At 60.0% G+C, this 19,520-nt stretch overlaps 1 protein-coding gene across 5 annotated transcripts in view; it reads left to right on the top strand.

Moving 5' to 3' along the window:
- SEC16A (SEC16 homolog A, endoplasmic reticulum export factor) overlaps positions 1–19,520 on the top strand; it is a 31,331-nt gene that overhangs the window by 8,262 nt on the left and 3,549 nt on the right. For 4 of the 5 annotated variants that reach the window (XM_070455515.1, XM_070455518.1, XM_070455508.1 and 1 more), the window contains exons 3-28: positions 1,274–1,404; positions 3,522–3,619; positions 4,813–4,939; positions 5,359–5,539; positions 5,622–5,796; positions 6,681–6,823; positions 7,477–7,538; positions 7,644–7,782; positions 8,131–8,370; positions 9,345–9,442; positions 9,830–9,911; positions 10,070–10,187; positions 10,327–10,438; positions 10,590–10,695; positions 11,295–11,435; positions 13,015–13,128; positions 13,252–13,444; positions 13,813–14,043; positions 14,430–14,512; positions 15,328–15,459; positions 17,257–17,337; positions 17,515–17,571; positions 17,676–17,787; positions 18,178–18,315; positions 18,561–18,637; positions 19,268–19,345. In XM_070455515.1, the coding sequence (XP_070311616.1) occupies positions 1,274–1,404; positions 3,522–3,619; positions 4,813–4,939; positions 5,359–5,539; positions 5,622–5,796; positions 6,681–6,823; positions 7,477–7,538; positions 7,644–7,782; positions 8,131–8,370; positions 9,345–9,442; positions 9,830–9,911; positions 10,070–10,187; positions 10,327–10,438; positions 10,590–10,695; positions 11,295–11,435; positions 13,015–13,128; positions 13,252–13,444; positions 13,813–14,043; positions 14,430–14,512; positions 15,328–15,459; positions 17,257–17,337; positions 17,515–17,571; positions 17,676–17,787; positions 18,178–18,315; positions 18,561–18,637; positions 19,268–19,345 (3,249 nt within the window). Of the gene's footprint in view, positions 1–1,273; positions 1,405–3,521; positions 3,620–4,812; positions 4,940–5,358; positions 5,540–5,621; positions 5,797–6,680; positions 6,824–7,476; positions 7,539–7,643; positions 7,783–8,130; positions 8,371–9,344; positions 9,443–9,829; positions 9,912–10,069; positions 10,188–10,326; positions 10,439–10,589; positions 10,696–11,294; positions 11,436–13,014; positions 13,129–13,251; positions 13,445–13,812; positions 14,044–14,429; positions 14,513–15,327; positions 15,460–17,256; positions 17,338–17,514; positions 17,572–17,675; positions 17,788–18,177; positions 18,316–18,560; positions 18,638–19,267; positions 19,346–19,520 lie in introns of those variants that run through there. The other variant, XM_070455534.1, reaches the window with a different exon arrangement.

Genomic DNA, 19,520 nt, shown 5'->3' with positions numbered 1-19,520 from the left:
CCACGGGCTCGTCGCAGAGCCAGAGTTCTGGGTGGCACATTTTGGGAAACTGCAATAGCCTCTTGAAGTTTCTTACTGGTTTTAAGATCAAAACCTATGTGAGAAGCAACAGGAAAACTCTAGTCTTTTAAAGCCCTTCTTTAGGATAAAATCATTTAGGGTAAGAAATTTGGGGTGCAGCGCAGATGAAACTGAAGAGCAGTGGCATTGTGCACATGTTCAGGCGCCTGGCCACGGCAGGGGGTGCCACTGTGCTGCGCAGAGCATCCCTTCTCACCCCTCTCCACGGGGATCCAGGCCCACGAGTGCTGGTTAGGTTCTGTTTAATCCTGCTTTAGTGTGATCCACGTGGACACACTTTTGATTGTCTGCTTGTCAGCATCTCATGTCCTGGCCCAGCATTGCCACAGTCCGCGGAGGTAGAAGGCTTGTGGACCAGGAGTTTGGAGCCCCGTGTCTGATGTGGGTGTGGACCCCACACTGGGGGCCCTGCAGTCAGAAGCAGCTGAGGGAGCAGAGCTGTGGTGGGCTGGGGGCCGCCTGGGGGTGGGGCAGCCTGAGGGGCTTCGGGCATCTGTGTATTCATGGGAACGAGTTACATGCCTAACCCCGAGACCTGGGAGTCTGAGAGCCAGGAGGAGCCCCAGAGACTAATTTCCATGGAAGAAAGTGACGTTCTGCAGGAGCCCAGGGTGGGCTGGCAGAGTGTGGAGGGCCCGAGTCCCAGCCGGCACCCGGCACTGCTGTGTGGGAGCCCAGCCTCCAGCGGGGGTCTAGAGTAAGTCCACGTTCCATGCTGTCTCGTCTTCTGCCAGCTCTTGATAGAGAATCAGGCCTTGAGACAGGAAAGACAGGTCTGGTTCATGCCTGGATCACCCGTCTGCTTCAGGTTCCAGCATGGCCGTAGGGCCACGGGGCTGCTGCATCTGGAAGGGGCTGAAAGCCTCGTCAGGCTAGAGCGCTATCCTCTTTCTGGGGCTGCCTGAGCTCGCAGGACCCGTTCCCAGGGGACCCGGATTCTTTTGCTTAGTTGAATTGGTACCTGAAATGGGACCCCCAGATTGTGGGGTCTCAGCACCTCCGCAGGTGAGACCTCAGGAAGCAGAAGAGAGCCCTTGAGGGTCACCTTGGCATGGCCTGCTGCCACACAGCCATCTCCTGAGCCAGGCCGGGCCATCCGTCTTCGAAACAGGGCCATCTGCAGAGCCTCACCTGTGCCGTGAGAGCCTTGCGAGGTGCTTGGCATCTAATGACGGTGTCCTTCTTTCGGCAGGACATATATAGCCTCTACGACCCCAGGTACAGGCCCTGCGACAGCGCTGCCTACGTGGACCCCTACCGCTACCCCGAGCCCGAGCGGCCCAGCTCCCGGGCCAGCCACTGCTCCGACCGGCCGACCGCCAGGTGATGGATGTCTGTGTTGCTGGCTGTGGCGGTAGCTTAGTGATTTGGAAGAGATGGTGTTTGCGAAGCATCAAGAAACCTTGAATGTGTGTGTGTGTGCCGTGGGTATAGACAGACTGTAGGCTGCACCTTTGAGTCGAATGGAGCTGGCTGCCACAGCATGGTCACAGGCATGTCGTCAGATGGTCTTGGGCAGGCCAGGCCCTGGCCGGGGCCACAGGAAGGCCCCCTGCCCTCAAGCAGGGCTCCTCCCGGCCTGGGCAGTGGTCCTGTTGCCGAGGGCCCACATGGCAGCTTCTAACCTGCGGAGGTTCTTTCCCACGCTGGTTCCGGGGGTGCCCAGGCCAGGCAGGCTCAGGCTGCAGCATGGAGTGGCCTGTTGGCAGCCGCAGCCGCAAGCCTGGGCTGTCTGCCTGGCACCGCCTCCTGGGTCGGGAGGCTCCCAGCGAGCACGCTTTTGCTTCTCTATCCAACTGAGCGCATCTCGGCTTTGCAGTTACAGACAAGGCATTTCGAAAGATCCTTGGCATCACACCTTCAGCTGAGTAAAAATTTAAGCAGATCGCAGTCCTCCCACTCAGAGGTGTCAGTGGGTTAGGGTCCAGCCTCGCCACCTGCCATAGTGGCCTCATGTACCCAGGCACCTCGTCTTGCAGGGCCGGGTTTCTACAAGACTGTGAGGCTCCTTCAGCTCATGATAGAGAATGGCGCGGGGGAAGACTGTATCCCCACTGCGTTGCAGATTTATGTCTGCTCTTGCTATTTTAAGTCCTTGGTTCTAAGCTCATCTGGAGAAGGAGCCAGGCCTGTCCGGCCGGACCCCTGTCCTTGCAGAGGGATGCGCTGAGCTTCGGACCTCTGCGCTCTGGGTGCTCGGTGGGAGGCCGTGCCCATCTGTCCCCTGGGAGGTGAGGCTGGTGTCACGGTGGGCGCTCTGATCTGGGAGAGCAGCAGGCAGGTGTATCCTGGAAGCCCTGAGAGGCGAGGGAGGGCAGGGCCAGGGCACACCTCGCCGTTCCCGTCTCCTCTTCCAGCCTGCAGGCTAACCCGAGGGGCCCAGAAGAGCTGTGGCTGTTGTAGGTGACCGAGCGGAGGCGGGCCTGGTTACCTGGCAGGGGTCTGTCGCCCAGCGTGTAGTGTCCAGGCCCCTCTGCGTCCTCACCACGCCCTTGCGGAGAGGAACAGTCTGCTCTCTCCTGTGGGGGTGTGTGTGTGCACACGCGTGCAGGCCTGTGTGTGTGTGTGTGCACGCACACGCGTGCAGGCCTGTGTGCGCGTGTTGAGCATCTGTGTGCTGTGCTCAGGTGGTCATGATCTAGGGGAGCTGCTGGAGGGAAGAAGGTGCCCTGGGTGTCCAAGTGGAGTCCTTGCTGCGGGTGACCGGCTGGGCAAGCAGCAGGGCGGCTGTGCCCTGCCCTGCTCCTGCTCAGGGCGTGTCTCTGGACCCCCGTGGTGGGGCTCGCAGCGCCCGAGTGCTGACCCAGGGCCCCCAATCAGTGGGTGCTGTTCCTGCAGTGGTGGGGGGGCCACTCTTCAAGGGCAGCTGCACCCCGGAGTGAGCCATTCCCAGGGGTTTGCAGTCACAGTTTAAAAACCAGAAGTGCTATTAAATCCTCCCAGGATCTTCCTGACCCAGTGGGCCTGGTCCCGCCTGTCTTGCAGTAAGAGCCAGTGGCACTGGGCAGTCAGCTGGAGCGGACGCAGGGCCTCCTCCCCTCTCGGGGCACACGGTCATGGTTGGGGGGAGGGTGTTACAGCGGGGCTAGCTTGCTCTCCGTAGCTCAGTGCCTTTTGCTGCTGCCGAGCATGGTTGCAGAGCCGGGAGAGCCTGCTTCAGCCTCGGCGCTGATGGGATGGGCTCCTGAGCCCCCGAGAAGGGCCAGTCCTCTTCTGCTCAACGGCACTTTCGGAGTTGCCTCAGCAGCTAGACTTTTCGCTTTATGGTAGCGAGTCCCGTAACCTTACTGTCGTCACTGGTTCGTATCTCCTGATGGAATTTTCCCCCAACTGAGGCATTGTCACAAACACCTGTGGCTCTGGGTGTGTTGGCTGGAATCTTGTCACACGTTAAGAAGCATCTCATCTTGTTTTTTAACAGCACTGTGTGTGTTTTTCAGGCAAGCGTATCCTGAAGGTTACTATAATTCCAAAAGTGGATGGAGCAGTCAGAGTGATTACTATGCAAGTTACTATTCCAGCCAGTACGATTACGGAGGTACGTTCAGAAACTGTCACGGGCTAACCGCAGCAGACGCGCGTTCAGACCTTGGTGCAGCCAGGCGCAAGGCGGCAGCACAGTGATTTTTCTTAGGAAACTTTTCCCTTCTATTAGTCGTATGATTTTATCCAGTAGCCAAAGTACCTGAAAGTAATTTGCATCTAGAAATAATTATATTGTTACCATTCACTGATAAGTATTAGCTTAGTCTTAGTAATGTGTCTTTGTTTTCTTTGACTTTCTAGCAAAGCACAATTCTCGGTAGGTACAATTGATTAAACAATCAGTTACAATTGATTCAAATGAAGCGAGGGGCCTGCGGCTCCCTGCACCAGTCACGTGTGATATGCCCGGGGCCCATGTGACAGGAGCCCTCGGGTTGGACAGAGCAGACTGCAGTGGCCGTGCCCCTCCCCTTCAGGCGCTGCCACTGTCAGGCAGGCTGTGCCTCTTGGCACACGTGCCCTGAGCAGCCCCCCGGGGCCCCCTGCCCGGCCGTGGTCAGAAGCAGGGTCCCAACCTGCAGCCGTTTGTCCGCGACAGCCACCTGCTTCCCCGTCTTCCTGGGCTCCTCCTCTGCTGTGTGTTTGCACTGCTTTGTGCATAGTTCTGCACGTGTTTGCCCAAAGCGGTACGTCTGGACTGTTTATAGTGTTAACATGCTTTGGAAAAACAGTCTTTGAGTTTGAGAGCATTTCTTAGGTTTTTACTTGCTTTTCATTGAGGTGTGGTTGCTTTAGTGTTGCGCCTAATGCCTCCTGTACACAAAGCGGCTCAGGCTACACACATGTTGGTTCTTTTTAAATATTCTCTTCCAAAAAAAAAAAATAAATAAATATCCTCTTCCATTATAGTTGCTCCAGGAGATCGGATATAGTTCCATGTACTATGCAGTAGGACCTTGTGTATCCATTGAGAGTATTTCCTAAAGCTCTTTGGACCACATTAGAGAAGAGAGATGTTGAGAGAAGGGCAGCCAGTGGCCTTTAGGGTCACAGTGGAGGAAGGCGCTCTGGGTCCTCTCGTGCCTCACAGTCACTGTTCCCCAGAGTCGTGCTGCCGTTCGGGTGGAGAGTCTCATTCCTCAGAGGCTCGGAGCATCCCTCAGCCCTGGATGGGCTGGTTTCTCCAGTGGTAGCCAGAGGAGTGTCTTTTTCATGTGGTACTGACTTGTTGACCTCTCGCTGTAGACCCAGGTCGCTGGGATCGGTTCTACTACGGTTCTCGGTTCAGAGATCCCCGTGCCTACGACCGGAGGTACTGGTATGATGCTGAGTACGACTCCTACAGGAAGGAGAACTATGCCTATGGGGACAGGTGGGTAGAACCAACTCCGATACGGAGGCCAGGTCGTGAGTCAGCCAGGCCTTTGCCCTCGGGTCCTGATGTCTGCTCGGGAGCTGCAGTCACGTCTGGCTCCCAGGGACCCGCCACTGTCAGTGGAGGGGGGTGAACCAGAGGTCCTTTCTTTGGGCTTTTGGAGGGGAACTGACCTTAGAACAAGTGCCGGGAGTCAGTTCAGCCTCCTCTTCGCGGGTCCTTGAGAGGTGCGACTGCCTCGGAATGGACCCCCCAGCCTGTGTCTCTTGGTCTCAGGCAGGGCCTGAACTTGGCCATGGGTGCGGTGACCCCGCTACAGCGTGGGCTCTGGCACGTGTCATTCCTGGGGTCAGGACCCTGGGGGGCTCAGCCCTGTGCAACATAGGAGCCTTGCCTCTGCCTGCCGCCTCCTCCAGGCCCGAGAAATACGACGACCGCTACAGGTACGACCCCCGCTTCACCGGGAGCTTTGATGATGAGCCCGAGCCGCCTCGGGACCCGTGCGGGGAGGAGGTGGACCGGCGCAGCGAGCAGAGCGAGCACTCGGCGCGTAGCCTGCAGAGCCGCCGCAGCAGCTTCAGCGCCCACTCCCACCAGGTAGGCGGGGTGGGCTCCGGGGCCTGCCGGGCTCCCGGGCAGCAGCGAAGCGGCGTCACCTTTTGGCTTTGTGCTCCTGAAGAGTCAGGTGTACCGGAGTCACAACACACCTGCCGGGTCCTACGAGGTGCCCCCTGTGCCCGCCTCCTTCCACGGTGATTACGCCTACGGCCCCTACGGGAGCGACTTCCACAGCGCGCCAGGCTTCCCAGAGTACGGCTACCCCACCGAGGCCAGCTGGCCCTCCGTGGAGCAAGGTGTGTGCAGCAAGGCCCTGGGTGTGCACGGTGCAGAGTGGGGTCCGGGAGCTCCTGGGGTCGGCGTCTGTGCCCGCAGTGAGAAAGGGGCTGAGTTATGACCCGGGTGGGAACTGGTGATGGCCAGGCCTGGGCTTCCCTGCCATGGAAGGGCGCTGTGCTCAGCGCGCCCGTCCTGAGGGGCAGCGCTTACCACGCTGTGCCGCTTGTGTCCTGGGGCTGCAGTTTGGTCCACTGGCCTGTCCATCATACCCACTTCAGCACAAGCGCTGCCTTCAGGCTTCCTGCCCAGTTCAGCTCCCCACGTGGAGGGACGGCCCCCCCGCCCCAAGGCTGACCGCACAGGTGCGGGGCTCTTAGAGAAAGCCTGGTTCTCCTTGAAAAGCTCTGGTCGTTTACTTATCGCATGTGCTGCATCTCAGCACACTTTGGAGATGCTTGATCACATGCTGTTTCTGGGAAAACTGTGCCAGTGTGTGAAGTTGGAGAACAGGCAGCTCACAGCGTGATTGGAGGCCTCCCTTCCTGCTTGCCTGCGCTGTCTCTCTCTCGGCCGCTGCCTCACCGCGCCGGCGCTCTGCGGTCACAGCCGTGAGGAGCGCGCGGGGCCACCTGAGCAGGTTTCTGTAGAAACAGTGCATCCTGATGGCTTTTAAAGGAACCTTTCCGTTTTAGAGGAGACTTTCCTCGTTTTTAATGATTTGTCTATGTGACATGTGTAAACTGTACTTTTCAGTGGGATGTTTAATAGTTGAAACTTAGTTGATCTGGATAATCTGTGACTCCGCTGTCTGGGTATCTTGGAAACCTGAGGTGTTGATCTCATTCGGAAGCACTGAAAACTGACAAGCTGCTGGTTTCTTCTTCGCTTGATTCTCATGCAGCTCCCTCGAGGCCCTCTTCTCCCGAGAAGTTCTCAGTGCCTCACGTCTGTGCCAGGTTTGGTCCTGGGGGCCAGCTCATCAAAGTGATTCCAAACCTGCCTTCAGAAGGACAGCCTGCACTGGTTGAAATTCACAGCATGGAGGTAATTCCGCGGGGAGCAGTTCTGCCGTCATTGGCCCCCCCCCCCCCCGAAAACGCACTCTACAGCCTGTTGTCTTCACCTTGCGTGTCCTTGCCTGAAAGAGCAATCTTAAGAAAAGTTAACTTCTGTGAGTCTTTGATTTTTAGGTTGTTTTGGTTCTGTTCTACCGCCTATTTTTCCTCCCAAAAGTCAGTATTTTGTAAGAATCTTTTCTGGGTTTTGGTTTTATCCTGTGTTCATTTTTTGTTGTTTGAGTTTCTGGTTTTGGAGGGAGGGCTCCATAGATGCTCATTTTACCGGTGATCTGGAGAATGGGCAGAGGTGCCTCATGACCACAGGGGGCTGGTGTGGGGTGCCCCAGGCCTGTGCCTGGCAGGCCTCTTCCATCACATATATCCAGGCCCTGCGTCAAGAGTCTTGGCAGGAGGAAGGGGTCTCACTGCTTAAGTAAAGTTTGGAAGTCACTGTTGTAGAGCTGGCTTGCCCACGCTCAGTGATGGAGGCTTCGCTGGCCCCCGCAGGGGGACAGGCTGTCCCCAGGGCGCTGTCCATAGCTCTGTCTGCTGGTGTGGCCAGCAGACTTGGGCTGGGCTGGGCGGTACTGCACCGTCTCCCTGAACCACTCTCCCTGTCCCTCTCCTGTCCCTGCCTAGACCTTGCTGCAGCACACGCCGGAGCAGGAGGAGATGCGGGCCTTCCCAGGACCTCTCGGCAAGTACGTGCCCACAGAAGCATCCTCGGTGCCCGTCCACTGGCCATGCCAAGCACGGCCTGGCAGGTGCAGTGGCTGCTGTTCACCGAGCGTGTGTTCTTTTTGCAGAGATGACACCCATAAAGTGGATGTTATTAATTTTGCACAGAACAAGGCTACAAAGTGTTTGCAGAATGAAAACTTAATAGACAAAGAGTCTGCGAGTCTCCTCTGGAGCTTTATTGTCCTGCTGTGCAGGCAGAACGGGGTACGTGTCTCCCCTCCTAGAGTGTCCCTTCTCATCAGCTCTAGTCCCAGGGTCCTCGGTCCCCAGGAGGATCAGGCAGGCTTTCTGGGCCAGGCATTCCTGTCCGGGGGGCTCCCCAGGAAGCAGGAGCCCAGCAGGGTGCGTGGTTTGGGGTGAAGGGAGGTTTGGCCTCCCCATCGTCGGCCTGCCTGACATGTGCGGTTTGCCCATGTCGCTCCCAGCAAGGGGGGAGCAGCCCTGCACCTGAGGGGGTCTGACAGGCCCTCCCCGACCAAGGCTAGGATGGTCTTGCCCCCTGCAGGAAGGTTTACCTGTGGTTGAGCCTGCTTTCTCTCCTGGCCCTTGCAGACCGTGGTGGGCACAGACATTGCGGAGCTCTTGTTACGAGACCACCGAACTGTGTGGCTTCCTGGGAAGTCGCCAAACGAGGCCAACCTGATCGATTTCACCAATGAGGCCGTGGAGCAGGTGGAGGAGGAGGAGTCCGGCGAGGCCCAGCTCTCGTTCCTCACGGACAATCAGGCCGCCAGCACCCTTGAGAAAGACACGGAACGGTTCCGGGAGCTGCTGCTCTACGGCCGCAAGAAGGTGAGTGACCCGCACTGGTGGGACACGGGTGCAGGCCCTGTGCTTGGGGCAGAGCGCCCTGCTGAGGGTCCCGTCCTGCCGAGACCGGCACGCACGTGTTGGCTCTGAAGGTGCGAATGGTGGCTTGGCCTGAGTGTCGCTGGTGTCGGCGCTGCTGCTTCCGTGCTGGGTCACTCAGCAGGTCAGCGAGCTCTAGGCTGGGCCCTGCTCTGTGTGGCATGTCTCGGGGTGAGCACGTGCACAGGACAGCTCATGTCTTCTCACGCAGCTGGGGGGAGCTCGCCGTTGCTGCCGTGAGCGGGCGGGGCCTGTGCTAGAGAGGACCGGCCCGGGACCCAGCCGGGGCCCAGGCGGGCAGCGCCATGGTGACACGCCCTGCACGGGCTCCGTGTGGGCACCTGGTCATGCAGGACGGAGCCGGCAGAGCTCAGTGTGATAAGTGGGTGGTCTTAACGCGGACCTTTTACAGCTGAGGGAAATCCCACAATCTCTTCAGTTTAATTAGCATTTGTCTCTATTAAAACATTTTTTGCCTCTTGGGCAGAAGTTTTCTGAATTGCAGCCCAGGTTATTTGGGTAAGAGGGGCTGTGGTGCCAAAGGCCCTGTTGGTGCCGAGCCGATGCCCAGGGGGCCCAGGGTCGTTCCGGGCCTGGGGAGTCAGCGTCCTGGAGGCTGTGGTCACCGTGGAGGGGATGGCAGTGCTGCTGCCCCGCTGGCCCTGGTCCCGACAGCATGTGTCCCCTGGGCCGACGGTGCTGAAGGCAGGGCGCTTCCACAGCGTCCCACAGGGGCTCCGACCAGGGGCAAGCTTGGAACCCACCTTCTCTGCATCTCTGCGTGGGGCACGTGTCTCAGGGCCTTCGGTCCGTTTGATTTTTCACCTGCAGTTGCGCCCTCTGGTCCTTCCTGGCAGCGCACGCTCCAGGGCCCTTGTTGTTCTCAGGGCTTAAACACACTCTTGCTGCCTTTGCAGGATGCCTTAGAGTCTGCGATGAAGAACGGCTTGTGGGGCCACGCCCTGTTACTTGCCAGTAAGATGGACAGCCGGACGCATGCCAGAGTCATGACCAGGTGAGGAGCCCTGCCGTGGCACGGGCTGTGGGTGTGCCCGTGGGCAGGGCCCGGCCTCCTGTGGAGTGGGGAGCCCACAGGCCCTGGAGCTCTTTGGCGGGGGAAGCTGGGGAGGCCCGTCTGCCACACGTGGCTGTGGGCTGGCTGGGCCCTCTGCCTCGGGTGGTGTGGCTAAGGGATTTAACTTTTTTTGTTGACTGCAGCATTTAATTCTGTAAAATCTCAATGAATTCTGTAGTCTTCTCTACTGCAGCCTTATAAAAACACTGGTGTGTATGTTTGGCCCAGGTTAAGCATCAGGCCAGTCACCAGATGGGCGGAGGTGAGGCCAGGCTTGTTTTGTGTGTCTTTTTTCTGGCTGAACTTCCTCTTTTTACGTCTGCTCAGGTTTGCCAACAGCCTTCCAATCAACGACCCCCTGCAGACCGTCTACCAGCTGATGTCAGGGCGGATGCCGGCCGCGTCCACGGTCAGTGGGTCCTGACGGCGCCTCAGTTCAGCGTCTGCGTGGAGCCTGATCCCATGCGGATGTCCCGCGCCTGCTTCCTCCTCACACCCGCGCACGGGGGCCCTGCGGAGTTGAGTGTGTTCTGAGGCTGAGTGCTTTGTGCTTGCTTCTGGTTTCAGTGCTGTGGGGATGAGAAGTGGGGAGACTGGCGGCCGCACTTGGCCATGATCTTGTCCAACCTGAGCAGCAACGTGGACGTGGAGTCTCGGGCCATGGCCACGATGGGCGACACCCTGGGTAGGTCAGGCTGGATGCGGAAGGGGGGCTGGGCCTCGGTGCTCCAGCCTGAGACTGGCCCTCCGTCCGGGGCGTCTGTGTGTCCCTGGGCGCGCGGTGCGTCCCGGAGCCCGAGCCCGCCTGCTTTCCATCCCCTCAGCCTCCAAAGGGCTCCTGGACGCCGCGCACTTCTGCTACCTCATGGCCCAGGTCGGATTCGGGGTGTACACCAGGAAGACCACAAAGCTTGTCTTAATCGGGTCAAACCACAGGTAAGGGACACGTCTGCATCGTGGCGCCCGCTCCCCTTAGAAGGGACAGGGCCCCACGTGGCTGCCCGGGGCCGCACACGTGGGGCGTGGTGTGCTGGCGCTTCTGCTTCCGGGGCCCGCTCCAGCGTGACACGACGCCTGTCCTCCACAGTTTGCCGTTTTTAAAGTTCGCGACCAACGAAGCGATCCAGAGGACAGAAGCCTACGAGTTCGCTCAGTCCTTGGGGGCACAGACCTGCTCCTTACCCAGCTTCCAGGTGGGGCCCGGGTTCCGGCTCTGACCTGGCTGTGGGCATGGTCAGTGCTCACAGAGCTGCAGCTCTTAGGGGTTCTATTCAAAGAAACAAAAGCGATGAAGTCTGTTTGGAAGTTTGAGGAGGTCTTAATATATAATGCTCGAGAACGAAAGCCCGTCGAATTGAGAGTTCCGGTTGTGGTTTGGTTCTAAGTACTAAGGACTTGCACTGTGTGGTGGCCAGTTTCTTTCCTGTCAGCTGTGGACAGTGTTTCGGGGAGGGTGGTGCCTGATGGGCCTGTGCGTGTGGCCAGCCGAGCAGGTGAGCGCGCGGGTGGCTCCCGAGGGCTGCCGTCAGGCACACACGCAGTGGCGCCTCGTGCTCCCTCCGTGGTTGAGAACGCTGATGGCTGTGTTCAAGGCAAGTGCGTTTCTCAGAAGCTTAGTTGTGTACTCTGATCTAAACTTGCTGAGGGAAGGAGACTGGCTCTGCTGTGGGCAGGCGGGGCAGGGGGCGTGGAGAACGCAGAGGAAGGACAGAAGGACCAGGGCAGGGCCGGCCGGGTGCGGGGAGGCTGCTCCGGGCGGCTCAAGCCCACTGAGCTCTTCTGTCTGTCCCAGGTGTTCAAGTTCATCTACTGCTGCCGCCTGGCCGAGATGGGGCTGGCCACGCAGGCCTTCCACTACTGCGAGGCAATCGCCAAGAGCGTCCTGGCAGAGCCCCACAGACACTCGCCAGTGCTGCTCCGCCAGCTGGTGCAGGTGATGCCTCCTGCATCCCAGGGGTCCCGGGGCCGCAGCAGCGTGGCTCTCAGACCTCCCGACTGGGGTGGGTCCTGCACGTTCCTGGGCAGGAGCAGGTGTTTGCACCGCAGCAGAGGGCCCTTGGGAGCTTTGGCGTGAGAAGGGCCTGCTGGCAGGAGGCCCACGTACCCGGGCACCCCAGCCTGACTGGGCTGGGTCCTGGCTGTGGCCCCACGGCCCCAACTTCTTGCTCCATGAGACAGAAAGCACGTGACGACCTCCTGCCAGCGCCCAGCATCCATGTGTCCCTCTCCCTGGAGGTGGCACTGACCCCGTGCTCTCGTGACACTGAAGAGTTTTGCGTGGATGCTCTCGGAGTCACAGGAGCCGCACAGACGGGCTGCTGAGCCCACGTTTCTGTGCTGCAGCTCCAGCTGTTAACCGCGAGGCCAGACTTGGTGTGTCTGTGCCCCCCATGGCTCCCCAGAGCACGAGCGCCTCTAGGTTGGGGGACACCTCGGCGAGTAGAGTCCCGTGAAGGCGGGCTCAGCGCCCCGGGGTCTGTCCAGTGCTGTGGCCTCCGCGGCCAGTGCAGGGGGTGCTGATGTCCCAGGCCCTCTGCTCGCGCGTACACGGTCACGGATGTTCCCAGGCCCTCTGCTCATGTGTACACAGTCACGGATGCTCCCAGGCCCTCTGCTCACGTGTACACAGTCACGGATGTTCCCAGACCCTCTGCTCACGTGTACATGGTCACGGATGTTCCCAGGCCCTCTGCTCACGTGTACACAGTCATGGGTGTCCCAGGCCTTCTCCTCACGTGTACATGGTCACAGATGTTCCCAGGCCCTCTGCTCACGCATACACGGTCACAGATGTTCCCAGGCCCTCTGCCCACGCGTACATAGTCGTGGATGTTCCCAGGCCTTCTCCTCACATGTACACAGTCACGGATGTTCCCAGGTCCTCTCCTCACGCGTACACGGTCACGGATGTTCCCAGGCCCTCTGCTCACGCGTACACGGTCACAGATGTTCCCAGGTCCTCTGCTCACGCATACACGGTCACAGATGTTCCCAGGCCCTCTGCCCACGCGTACATAGTCGTGGATGTTCCCAGGCCTTCTCCTCACATGTACACAGTCACGGATGTTCCCAGGTCCTCTCCTCACGCGTACACGGTCACGGATGTTCCCAGGCCCTCTGCTCACGCGTACACGGTCACAGATGTTCCCAGGTCCTCTGCTCACGCGTACACGGTCACAGATGTTCCCAGGTCCTCTGCTCACGCGTACACGGTCACAGATGTTCCCAGGCCCTCTGCCCACGCGTACATAGTCGTGGATGTTCCCAGGCCTTCTCCTCACATGTACACAGTCACGGATGTTCCCAGGCCCTCTCCTCATGCGTACACGGTCATGGATGTTCCCAGACTCCTCTTTTCACGTGTACACAGTCATGGATGGTCCCGCGAGTACAACTCAGGGGCTCCCGTGGTGGAGGAAAACTGCGTGTCCCGTCTGGCTTGTCTCCAGGCCATAGCAGGTCTGGTGGGCATCTCTTGTGGGAACAGAGCCTGCATCTCCGTGTGTTTCCAGGTCGCCTCCCAGTTGCGCCTCTTTGACCCTCAGCTGAAGGAGAAGCCGGAGGAGGAGGCGTCTGCGGAGCCCGCCTGGCTGGTCCAGCTGCAGCTCATGGAGAGACAGGTCAAGGTGAGCTGGTGTGACGGGGTCCTTGTGTGCACACCACGCTCGGCAGGCGTCTGTGCTCTGGGCACCTCTGTCGGGCGGGGGGCGGCGTCCGGCGGGGAGACACCTGAGGCCCTTCTCCCTCAGGAGGGCGCCATGGCCTGGAGTCAGGAAGGAGCCTGCCCCCAGCGCTGCTCCAGCTCGCCAAGTCATGAGGTGGGGCCCCGTGATGGCCCGGGACCCACCCAGTTGTTGGGCCTGGGCGCTGACAACCCGCTGCTGGCCCCGCCGGCGCCTGGCGCTGAACTCTTCAGCCAGGACGTGCGGCTGCTGCCCTCAGGTGAGCCCGTTCGCGCGGTGCCGCGGCTCCTCCGCCCGCAGCCTCCTCCCTCGAAGAGCCCGTCGGGTCCCATGGCTCTGAAGGTCTGGCAGAGTGGGCAGGCCGCCTGTGTGCCCAGAGGCAGCGGGGTGGGAGGGCCGTGAAGGCAGAGGGCCTGCGTGGGGCCAGACGGCTGCCTGCCGGGCTGTCGGGGTGTCCCGCGGCCTCGAGCCTACGCCCTGCGCTGTGCGGAGGCCCCGTGACACCCCAGCAGCCTCAGCCTTTGTGTTCAGACGGTGGGTTCCGTCTCCCAGTAAACGAGGTGTGCTTGTGGAGGCACTGGGGCGAGCACATGGCCTCAGACGGTCCTTCTCCACTGCCTCCCGCAGCTCCTCTGACGCTCCCTGACGGCCCACCAGCCATCCCCGCCCGGGTGCCCATGTTACCTGTGCCACTGCCGCGCCCTGTTGAGCTGGGGCCTGTACATGGACCCCCGGAGGCTGTACCTGGCTTTGCAGAGCCCTCCGGGCCTGACCCCATGGCCCTGTACCCCGGACCTGGGGCGCCAACCCTCCAGGACACAGACCGCCTGCTCCCGGAGGCCAGGGGCCAGGACGCAGGTGGGTCTGCCAGGGGCCACCCTGAGGGCAGAGCAGGGTGGGTTTGCTCTTCACGGAGGTGCCTGTAGGAGGACCCTAAGTCATCCCGACTGGGGGGAGGTGGGCGTGGGTGTCCCGGGGCAGGGGCGGGGGGCAACCCTGTGGCCCAGGGGATGCGCTGAGCCTCCTGCAAGGCTGTCCCTGGCCGTCTGTCCAGCTGGACAACCTGGCTGTTACAGTGAAGCTTCATCTCTACACGTTCAGAACGCTGCAGTCTGGGTTTCTGAAGGTTTTGGGAGGCCTGGCAGGTGGGGGAGCCGTGCATCCCCAGCGGCGGGCGTGGCCGCGGTGCTCCCCAGCCCCAGGCGCTGGTGCCGAGCTCACCGGAGCCACGCTTCCCTTGGCAGGGGCGGTGCCACCGGAGACGCCGGGCAGAAGCTCGAACTCGGAGCCGGGAGAGGAGGAGTTTGGTGGGAACTTTGCTAATATGGTACTTGCCCACTTCAGTTTTGTTTTTAAGCTGTTTGTTTTATGTAAACTCACCGAATAAGTACTCCTGTTCTTTTTTCTTAAATTGTAAGTAGATCGATAGTACTTAAATTTATGAGGTGATCTTTTGAATTAGTTCATAAAGAGAAACCTTGAATCCTTAAAATATGAAGAACTAATGAAAACATTAATAGGGAGAATAGTAATAGAATAAAAGAAGGTTTTTAAGGAAGAGAAACATGTATCTGTAATGAAATTATCTTGTCATTTTTAAGCTTTCTAAGATGGAGAACTTCTCTGATTTCTACATCTCTTTCAGGATCCATAAAACTTTTAGTGCTTTCCTTGAAGTTAAGATTCATTGTATCAGATGTGTTTGACATAAACAAACACCCCTTCTGTGTGCTGTGATCCCAGTGGCAGGGATGGGAGGGCAGGTGGATAAACGCTTTTATATATGTGGTCTGGAAGCTTCTTACAGATTGCCAGTTCTCTTTGGTGTCCTGGGACACTCTCCTTGTGTATTTTACCATCAAAATATTGTGTCCCTGAGAAAGTAAAAGTGACCGTTAACTGTATTGAAAAACTTGTCTCACCTCGGGGATGAGCATCTCTCTGAACAGTTCTGTCTCGTAAGCCACCCCCGCCCTCAGTGCGCGGGCCCAGTGGATTCCAGGACCCGCCCTGGGAGCGCCTCGGGCCCCTGGAAGGCCTTGCCCTCACGGCCGGGGGCCCTGGACGCGGGGCCTCCCCAGCCCCTCGCGTGCACTGCGCGGCCGAGCGGCGCCCCCGCTGAGCTGCGCCGCGTCCCCCCAGGGCTCCTTCAGGACCGCACCGGGCTCTGAGGCGCCGCCGCAGGCCCTGCAGCCACCCGCGCCGCTGACGCCCACACCCGAAGCGCAGAGACCTGTCCAGGCCGCCAAGAAGGAGAGCAAGGAGCCGAAGAAGGTGACTCACAGCCCCAGCTGGGCAGGGGTGGGGCACGCAGACCCTCGTCATGCCAAGGCGACGACGCAGCGTGTGTGGGACGGTGGAGCCCAGCGTGTTGTGGAAGGGCAGCCTGTGTGCAGTTCAGTGTGTGTGGTGTGTGTGTCTGTGTCCATGTGCGAACCACCAGCTCAGAGCGGGGGATGCTGCCCGCCCTTACGCCCGCGGGTCCAGGGCCCGTCCACCCGCCCGGAGGGTGGTGTCCGCACTGACCTGTCACCACTGGTCAGGTTGGGCCCTTGCTGAGCCTCACATCATCGTGGCGCGCACCACGCTTCTGTCTTCCTTGCTGCCAGTAACGGACGTTAATTGCTTCATTTTAGTTTGCATTTATTAGGGATACAGTCACGTGAGTTTTCTCGTCTGTGTCTTGTGGTGGTAGATGCACTTCTTTCCCGAGAGTATATCCCAGCGTCACGGGACGGCCGTGTGTCCAGCTTTAGAATGTCCTGCTGGACAGGCCTCCTCGCACGTTCACCAGGTGGCCCTTCCAGCACCACTCAGGCTGGACCCCGGCCCCGCCATCCCTGGGGCTGCGCTGTCCGCCCTCCTGACGGTGGCCGTCGTGCTGGGCTTGGTGCCTCTGCCGATGAGTAACGACACAGCGCCTTTCCGGGTGCTTGTCCCCACCCCGCCTTGTCTGCGGGGAGCCACTCAAGTCTTCTCCCGTCCTTTCCGGGGTCAGCAGGCTGGCGGTGGTCCTTCTTACCTGGATGCAGGTTCTGTCAGATGTGTGTTGTGAACGTTTTCTCCAGACTTGGGTGGCCTCTTATCCTTTGATGGTGGCTTGGGAAGAACATGGTTCTTAGTCTAGCGCTCAGCAGACTGCCTTAATGACTGGTATCTTTTTTTTTTAATTATTTATTTTTGGTTGCTGTGGGTCTGGGTTGCTGCACACAGGCTTTCTCTGGTTGCAGCAACTGGAGGCTGCTGTTTGTTGCATTGTGTAGGCTTCTCACTGCAGCGGCTTCCCTTGTGGCACACGGGCTCTAGGGTGCTCGGGCTCCGCAGTCGGGGCTCTGGGTTTAGTTGCTACACAGCACAGGGGATCTCCTTGGATGAGAGATGGAACCCACGTCCCCCACGTTGGCAGGCAGATTCCTATCCACTGTGCCACCAGGGAAGCCCCCATGGCTGGTATCGCAAGTAAACACAAGTTTAGTTCAAAATGTTGGTGAGCCGCTCAGGTGACTGGATTCCCACCCCGCCCCCAGTGCAGAGTCGGCCGCAGGTCCAGAGCGGGTGGGGGCTGTGGAGCTGCTGCGCTTTGCAGCAGACGTGACGGGCGGCGTGTGCGGGACAAGGCCAACCTCCCTGACACCTGCCCTGTCCCAGCCTGGGGGTACAGGACCTGTTCTGAGGAGCCCGCATGGACTTGCTGGCCGTCACTGCTGCTGCGGGAGACGGTCTCAGGCTGCTTGTCGTTGGCATTTGGATGTGAGACGCTCCAGGAGGCAAATTACTGTTCCGATTTTTATAATTGTGGTAAAATACACATCACACTGGCCACTTGGCTGTCTTTAAGTGTGCGGTTCTGTCACGCGCCCACCACCACCGTCCCCAGGCCTCTGTCATCTTCCACACCGAAGCCCTGAGCCCTGGAGGTCGCCCCCGCCTCCAGCCGGGCATCTGCCTCCCGCCTCTGGCCGTGGCGCCTGCAGGCCCTGACTCGGGGGCTCGCGTGGCTGGCCCTGCTGTGCTGCGCTCGGTCTCTCAGCGCCACGTCCTCAGGCTTGTTCTGGTGGTTTCTCTGTTCAGAGCAGCGAATCCTGGTTCTCTCGCTGGCTGCCTGTGAAGAAAAGGACAGAAGCCTATCTGCCAGATGACAAGAACAAATCGGTGAGTCCTGCCAGGTGGGCCTGAGGAGCCGGGGGGTCTGCAGCAGCAGGGCTTCCAGCTGTCTGCACGGAGCGTCTCAGCCCTTGGCGAACCTGAGCCAGTGCCTCTTGCGTGCTCAGGGTCTGATTCTGCTCACCTTGTGCTGAGTTTTCTTTTTGCTTTTCACAACCCCGGCAGATTGTCTGGGATGAGAAGAAGAACCGATGGGTGGATATCAACGAGCCAGAGGAGGAGGTGAGCTGGGACGCCAGGCATTCGCTGGGACCCCGGGCAGAGAGGCCCTCCCCAGGGCAGGAGCTGTGGGGCAGCGGATCTCCAAGTGGGCTTTCCTTCTGCAGAAGAAGGCTCCGCCCCCGCCTCCAGCTGCCCTTCCCAAGGCTCCACACGCTGCCCACCCTGGTCCCGGAGGGCCCCCCAGGCCCACTGTGAACATGTATTCTAGAAAAGCAGGTAACAAAGTCCAGCCCAAAGCTAGGTCGTCTGGGTCATTTGTTCATCCTCTAGGCACTCCAGAGCCCAGCAGGGACCACGTGTGTGTCAGGCGTGGTTTGTCTCCCTCGAGAAGAGGGCTGGTTCTCTGAGGATGTCTGGGGTGGGGGTGCGCGTCTTCCCGAGCAGTGAGTGGTCCTGGAAGGGTGAATCCGATCAATCGGAAAGGCATCCTGGCAGCATCATGGCATGAAGTGAGACCCTCACCTGAGCAGCAGGCCCCGGGAGAGGCTCCCTGTCAGAGCCCGGCCTTCCTGGGGCTGGAAGTGGGGTCCCCATGCTCCCTGGACACATGGAGGATGGAGCGGGGACCACGGCATGGGGTGACCTTGCCCCCTCTCTGCGTCATAGCTGGGACCAGGGCACGTTACGTGGACGTCTTGAACCCGGGGGGACCCCAGCGGAGCGAGCCAGCCCTGGCTCCCACTGACCTCTTTGCACCCCTGGCCCCGCTACCGATTCCAGCTCACCTGTTGGGCCCAAACGCAGGTACACAGCCCACTTAGCAGGGATGTTTGCCCCTGGCCTACTGACCTTGGGTCTCATTCTGGGCCCCTGGCCTTGGTCCTCTTTCAAGAAGAGTGCCGCGGACGCAGAGCGCGAGGCCCGCCGTGCTGTCTGCAGGCGTGTGTGTGCGGGGGTGGCAGGTGGAGCGCATCCCCTGGGGCTGAGTCCCCCATGCCCCAGGGCTCTGTGGATGAGAGGGCCTCCCCCCACCCCCCATCTCCCCGTAGATGCAGAGGAGGTACCATCCGCCGAGGGGGCCGGCAGGGAGGGGCCAGCCAGGCCGGAGCCCGCCTCGGATCCCAAGGTGAGCCGTGCGCAGGGCAGGGGTGTGGGGGGCAGTGGAAGTCAGCCTCCTGCTCCCCCGAGAGGTAGCCACGCACGTGTTCTCTGGGAACACTGTCCTGCTGACGTTTTAATAGTGTAGAGGGTTTCTTCATGTGTGTGAAATACAGTCATTTAGAGTTTGATACCTGAGTTTGGATGGAGCTTGATTTCAGCCCTGGTTCTCCATTACTTAGCTATTTAAAGTTTGGGGGTGGGGGGCTGGTGGTCCAGCGGTTGGGACTCTGTACGTCCCCTGCAGGGCAAGGGTTCAGTCCCTGGCTGGGGAGCTGAGATCCCACAAGCGGAGTGGCGAGGCTGAAAGGAAAAGGTGGGGGCAGGGGATGGGGCCATTCAGCTCCTTTGAGCCTCGGGGTGCCGCCCCGTGGACGGGGTCACAGCGCCGGTTGCAGGGCCGCCATGGGGCGCACAGCAGGTGCCCGGTAAGTAAGGGTGCGATGTGGGTTGGAGGAGCAGGTCCGTGCGGAACCTGCAGGGCGTCTCAGAAGGCGCCCCCGGGGGGTCGTGCCGCTCATCGCGGGTGGTCCTGCCTCGCGTGGGAGCCCCGGGCTCACCCGGCTTTGCTGGTAGCAGCCTCCCCCTGTCCTGGCAGGTGTTCGGGCCTGCAGTGGCGTCGCTCCCTGGACCTGAACTCCCAGCGTCTGGATTGGATGGCCACCAGGGAGGAGAGGTAAGCAGCACTGGGGGGGGCGCATCTGCGGGGAATCTGGGCCTCGGGGGCCCACGTTGTCCGAACGCCTTCTCTAAGACGGTGTTAACGGGCGGCGAAAGGGCAGCTTAGAAACTAAGAAACTGGAGCAGTGTTGTGTTTCTTAGAAAAGTCACACTTGTGCCCGCAGTCATTT

The sequence above is a fragment of the Odocoileus virginianus genome, chromosome 2 (genome assembly GCF_023699985.2).
Source record: "Odocoileus virginianus isolate 20LAN1187 ecotype Illinois chromosome 2, Ovbor_1.2, whole genome shotgun sequence".
In the NCBI taxonomy this organism is placed as follows: domain Eukaryota; kingdom Metazoa; phylum Chordata; class Mammalia; order Artiodactyla; family Cervidae; genus Odocoileus; species Odocoileus virginianus.
Note: the sequence above shows the minus strand (reverse complement) of the source record. Positions and strands in the feature narration are given on the sequence as shown.